Genomic DNA, 6,567 nt, shown 5'->3' with positions numbered 1-6,567 from the left:
AATTTTTTTTTTAAAAATCAGCAGTTGAAAATTGTTACATATATTATTTGCAAAAGTTGCATAACCCCAGTTTGCTTGCAGTGCATGGACCTTAAATTAAACTTGTTCTGTGATTTACATGTTGCACTATTTTTCGTTAAATTAAAATTGTTACATATATTATTTAAATTAAACTTGCAGTGCATACCAAATCTTCTACAGTACTATTTTTCGTTGAGTACATATATATAAGTGCACTAACATGATGTACAATTGCGATTCTTATTGCAGAAATCGATGAGCTTTGCATCTGAAGCATCTGAGGTTAGTCATCTGGTTTCATATTCTGTTGCATTGTGCATTAGAGCATCACTTTTTTGTGCATATGCTAGTTTCTATTTATCAGGGTCAGTGAACTTTTCTGCATGAATACTTTGCAATACCTACAACTGCAAGAGATGTTTTTTGAAGAGCAAAACTAATTGTGATAGTTGCTGCCTTGAGTTCATTGGCTTCATTCCTCCTGTAAACTACTAAATATTGGAGTTGGCAGCATTATCTTGTTTTCAGAATGAAGGTCAAATAAGGTTGTACAATCCTTGTATTATGCCCTTACAAAATATTGTAAACCATTATATGCCTCTTGACCCACATGTTAGACACGGGGTGGCTGCATGTTGTAGGCATATGCCTTTTTTTCAGCTTTGCAGAGACGTACAATGTTCAGGATATCGGTAACTTGTAGCTGCTCAGTCGGTTGAGGAGTAGGGATTAATCGGGGAATCGACCTATTAACTGAATTTATCGGTAACCCATTTATCGGTAGGTTAATTAGGGCCATATCTATATATCTTCGCTTCAAAGATGGAGCATTTGCAGTGCTAGAAGCAGCCACAGATTGCTAAATATCAACAAATAGTCAAATACATCACATTAGACAATAAGCAGCAGCAGAATATAGGAAGCAGCAGCAGCAGCAGCATATAGCATAGCAGCAGCAGCAGTGAAGGAGAGGCAATAAGCAGCAGTAGCAGCAGCATATAGCATAGATCAGATTGCTGCTCGGAGAGTAGCGGCGGCGGCGATGGCTGCTCCAGCCTTCTCCAACGAGGCTTACTACTACAGGAGGGGAGGGGAGGGGAGGGGAGAGTGAGAAGGGAGGGAACGGGCTGTGACCTAAACACCCAGTTTTGGGGTAAAGGAGGGAATGGGCCAAACTTTTGGGCCCAAATTTCTCTCTCCAGTTAATTGGCCCAGTGGGATAAATCAGCCTTAATCCGCTAGACCAGTTAACGCGAAGGATATGCTGTTATCACATCCGCGACCTACGGAATCAGGATTAACTGGCCAATTAACTTAAATATTGGCTGATATTTTGAACAGTGGGGACATATAGGGATGTTACCCTGTCAATCTACTAATTTTCAGTTTCTTTGGCATTGACAATAAATCGATTTCACCTTCTGATGTAGGGAACATAATCTAGTCAGTATTTCTGGAATGCTAAGTGTAGGTGTGTCGGCCGGCCCAATGCCACGCTAGATCGAAAGAATGAAAAGACACAAGAAGCCTAGTAAATCCTTCGCATTTTGCGACCATTCCCGCGAGGACTACGATTCGGAGCAGAACCCAGTTTCATCCTAATAAATAATCTTGATTATAGAACTGCTCTCTTCCATCCTCCCGCATACGTACATTCTTTAATGTGGATGCGTGCCAGGTGCCAATAGTGCCATAGAATCTATGTCCTCTTGAGTGTTAACATCATGGCCTCTTCTTGGCATCTCTTTGTCCTACCAGGAAGACTATTCTTCAGCACTATAGCACATGAGATCGACATGTTTTTCTTGTAACCGCATGGTCTACTTAATTCTACTAGAAGAGTACTTTTATAGATGTAATCATGTAGATGAGGAGGAAAGTAATAGTGTAAGTACATCAATGCATGCTGACACAATTCAGTTTCATGGGCCTTGGTTGGCTGAGTCCTATGCACCATGCCCCATAATCAAGCTCCCTTTAACTCCCTGATTTAGCATCATTCGCATGTGAAGCATGTATATATTAACACATTTGCATGCATGTCCAGGATTAGCTACCCCTTTCTGCTTTATGCATTTCTTAATATATATTGATCTAGTGCAGGAAGTTCCACCACTGGATTTAAACGAACTCCTTGCGTATTTTCTAAAGCAATCTGGACCATTGTTTGACCAACTTGGTATAAAAAGAGGTAAGGGGCCTTATTTTAGTTCAACAAAATCTAAGGTCTGCAGAATATTGGAATATATGTGTGTGAGCTTGTGCCGTACTGATTTTTTTCTTCTCGTGTGGAATAGATGTGTGTGACAAGCTGGTGGAGTCTCTATGCAGCAAGCGCAAGGACCACTTTGCATGTGATCCGTTGTCAACTAGTGAATCATCTTCCTTCAGAAATGACAATACTTGTGATGAACTTGATCTAAGAATAGCTAGCGTCCTTCAGAGTACAGGGCATCATTATGAAGGTGGGTTTTGGGATGATGGGCAAAAATATGATGTAGCTGACAAGAGACATGTTGCCATTGTCACTACCGCCAGTCTTCCCTGGATGACGGGAACAGCTGTAAATCCTTTGTTTCGAGCTGCATACTTGGCTAAATCTTCCAAGCAATATGTAACCTTGATGGTGCCCTGGCTTTGCAAGTCAGACCAAGAGCTCGTCTATCCGAATAACATGACTTTTAGTTCTCCAGAAGACCAAGAAACTTATATAAGGAATTGGCTGGAGGAAAGAGTTGGATTTAAAACCGACTTCAGAATATCATTCTATCCTGGAAAGGTAGGGTCTCTTTTTTAATCCATAATGTCAAACGCTATGTGTTTTAGTTGTCTAATCATTTATCCGCCCTGGCTGCAGTTTCAGAAAGAAAGGAGAAGTATAATTCCTGCTGGGGACACTTCACAATTTATACCATCAAAGGAAGCTGACATTGCAATTCTGGAAGAGCCTGAGCACCTGAACTGGTACCATCATGGAAAGCGTTGGACTGATAAATTTAATCATGTCGTCGGTGTTGTGCATACAAATTACTTGGAGTATATCAAGAGAGAGAAGAATGGTGCTATTCAAGCTTTTTTTGTCAAGCACATTAACAACCTTGTTGCCAGAGCTTATTGCCATAAGGTAATTATAAGTATGGTACTATGACTACTATGTTTATTGCGATGTTCGAGTGGACACAGTGTGAACTCTTCTTCACATATATACATATATTCAATAACTATGTGCTAGGTTGTTTTTCCTTACTGAGCTGGTATTGATACGTGTAGGTTTTGCGACTATCTGGGGCTACTCAAGATCTAGCCAGATCCATGATCTGCAATGTACATGGTGTTAATCCCAAGTTTCTGGAGGTTGGGGAGAGAATAGCAGCAGAGAGGGAATCTGGCGAGCAGTCCATGTCCAAAGGAGCTTATTTTCTGGGGAAGATGGTCTGGGCCAAAGGCTACAGAGAACTGATAGATTTGCTTGCGAAGCACAAGACGGATTTGGACGGTTTCAAACTGGACGTCTATGGAAACGGTGAAGATTCAGTAGAAGTGCAATCAGCTGCCAAGAAGCTGGATTTAAATCTTAACTTCCATAAAGGCCGAGATCATGCAGACGATTCTCTTCATGGGTAAAGATCCGAACCATCCAGCTTTGAAAACGTATGCCTTGTACATCTGCGATGTCATTGATCTGAATGCTTCTTCCTTCTTGTGTTCTTTTTCCAGGTACAAGGTTTTTGTAAACCCGAGCATTAGTGATGTCCTCTGCACCGCCACTGCTGAGGCACTAGCCATGGGCAAGTTTGTGGTCTGTGCGGATCACCCATCCAATGATTTCTTCAGATCATTCCCAAACTGCCTGACGTACACGACGTCAGAGGATTTTGTTGCCAAAGTGAAGGAAGCAATGACCCGCGATCCCCAGCCCCTCACACCTGAGCAGCGGTACAACCTTTCGTGGGAGGCTGCGACCCAGAGGTTCATGGAGCACTCAGAACTGGACAAGGTCCTGAGCAGCAATGGTGATTCTGCCAGCACCTCTGGAAGCAGCGTCGATAGGAGGATGAAGAAATCAGCCTCATTGCCAAACATGTCGGACATCGTGGATGGCGGCCTAGCATTTGCCCACTACTGCTTCACGGGCAGCGAGCTCCTCCGGCTGTCGACTGGGGCGGTGCCCGGGACCCTGAACTACAATAAGCAACATAGCGTGGACATGCACCTGCTGCCCCCTCAGGTACAGAATCCTGTATATGGCTGGTAAGACAGAACCACTGCTGTTAGTAGTACATAGATAGGTCTGTAATTTGTGACACTAATTCTTTTTCCTCCTCTCCTCAATGCCAACGGCAAAGCCTTGTTCATTATTATCAATATGAACTACAGACTACTTGTAGCACTAGATAAGAGTTGTGTATTCGATCCCTTGAGTTTTGATGGCCATTTTTCACTGGGACGCTCACATCTTTGTATGGCTGGTACAGTAGCAATGAGAATCCTATGCCCATTTCCCTGTGTCTGCACCGAAACTGGCCTGCGTCGCTCCTCGCATGCGTGTACCGCACTGGTGCACTCATACGCTGCTCCACTGTTTTCTATCTATCTACTCCGACTTGTATGCGGTACAGTATGCTCTAGTGGTACCATGATTGATTTCATGACAGGTAGAGCTTGGAATGTCTGCCTGGTACCACTACAGTACGCCTTCACACTGATGGCTCTTGGGGAGAGGGCTCTGCCGTCGATGCCACGTCACCCCTGCCCACCCAGCATGTGTTGTTGGTTGGCCCAACTGCTGCCTGCTGCATCACCTAGGTAGGTTGGTACCCCTACCCAGTACTGGCATGCCAGTTGTGGGCCTCGGGCCTCTGACGAGTGAGCCCTTCTCCCCCCTGCCACCACTATTGGTAGTACTGGGCTGTCTGCAAATTGCAATGGCGATTGATTTAATTTTGGATTTGGAATGGTGATGCGATGGCTGCGTGTCTGCTGCTGCTGCTCTGCGATGGCCGCGAGGACCATACGCAGTCTTGTGTGCGGCACGGTGTGGTGGAGTCAGTCATTATGAGACTGGACGAGTGGTGTGGGGCTATCTCTGGTTCTGAATCTGAATGCAGTGAGTACAGTACGATGGAGCCAAATCCGGAGACCGGTCGAGGGTTTCCATCGCAACGCATCACAGCAGGTGGTTGGTTGTATGGAATGGAACCATGGGTTAGTCGTTGATGCTCAAATTCGAACCGAATACCAGAACTTTCTGGAGCCGTCCAAGCTCTCACGTTCCTGCAGGGAAAATGAACCTTGAGTACACGAATGAAAGCCACCGTTGCTGCCTGTGCATTTGTTCGTTCCTTGCTTCACCTGCGGACAGGAGCCGGATTTTTTGGGATCCTTTCCCTCAACTGCCCGACCTCGCATTTGTTGTCCCATTTTCTCGCGTTGGTTTGTTTGCTTTTGCTAGACTAGATCACCATCGTCACCATCACCGTGCTATGCGACTAGTAGGGTTTCCGATTGTACCATGCAGGGGGAGAGGGGGTGACGGCAGCTCACATGATCTCATGATTAACTTAGCCGTGGTAGACGATGAGTAGCTCCACGACCAGACGGGACAGGACGGGACGGGACGTCGACACGTCGTGGTTATCTTCTTCTTCGCCTTGAGCTCTTGGTAGCAAAAAAAGAAAGAAAGTACCGCGAGCAGTGAAAAATCAGCGTGCCGAAAGTAGAGAGAGATATGACTAAGAGTACGACCGCCTTTGCTTCCGTTCGACGCTCCGTCTGAATCTTTATTTACTGTTCGGATTTGGAGGCTCAGGTTTTCACTGTGGTCTCGCGCTGCATTGCCCAAATGGGACGGCAGCAGTGACGAGAGGGAATAAAACTGTGCTGGTACATGCTGCAATGGGGGCCAACCCATGCCCAAGCTCATGGGTGCCGCCCTTCGTCCGTGCCACTGCCTTTCTTGCCTTCCATGATGACGGCTTTAATCGATGAGAGGGGCCGAGGCGACACGTCCACGTCGGGTATCCGTCCAAACGGAACGGCAACACAAACGTTTGGGAGGCGACACGTCACGTCAGCCATGAGCGACCACCGCTGCGCTTTATTTGCTGACCGCATGCATGATACAGTACTAGATCCCAAGTGCCGTGCAATCCAGTACGCACGTTGCGGCCATTTCGCGTCCTGTAGGATGTCAGGCCAACTCCAGCGCACGACTTCAAACGAACGTCTATTTTAACCTGCTTTTGTTTGTTTGGGACAGTAATGAGGTCGCTCATGTCCGCTTGGGGTTGTTGCTGTGTCGGTACGGCCAACGCACGGCCGCACCTCAAATCATGTTTGAAGTGGATGTGATTAAAAAGATCGCAAAAACTAAAAAAGCCAAAAATATTGTGTACGTTGTACGCAGGTAACCCTGTACAGCCCTGTACGCAGGTTGCGGCCATTTTGTTTCTTGTAGGGCGTCAATGTGTCGTTGTCGTACGTACACCTTAGCTAAATGACCTTTGGGCTTTGGTCGATCCTCTCTTGGTGGCGTATGAGCACCTC

The 6,567-nt window shown here is 45.8% G+C and overlaps 1 protein-coding gene across 1 annotated transcript; it reads left to right on the top strand.

Annotated features, from left to right (window-relative positions):
- Positions 1-270: 270 nt before the first annotated feature.
- LOC123176233 (digalactosyldiacylglycerol synthase 1, chloroplastic) lies at positions 271-4,462 on the top strand (the record flags this gene model as incomplete). Its single annotated transcript, XM_044590536.1, is given in 6 exon segments — positions 271-303; positions 2,125-2,212; positions 2,319-2,800; positions 2,879-3,145; positions 3,292-3,641; positions 3,739-4,462. Coding segments are annotated over 6 exon segments (1,758 nt in total), but the record flags the coding sequence as incomplete, so codon positions are not given.
- Between the last annotated feature and the right edge of the window lie 2,105 nt (positions 4,463-6,567).

Source organism: Triticum aestivum, unplaced genomic scaffold (genome assembly GCF_018294505.1).
Source record: "Triticum aestivum cultivar Chinese Spring unplaced genomic scaffold, IWGSC CS RefSeq v2.1 scaffold94302, whole genome shotgun sequence".
Lineage (NCBI taxonomy): Eukaryota > Viridiplantae > Streptophyta > Magnoliopsida > Poales > Poaceae > Triticum > Triticum aestivum.
The sequence above is the reverse complement of the archived record's forward strand: the minus strand, read 5'-3'. Positions and strand labels throughout refer to the sequence as shown.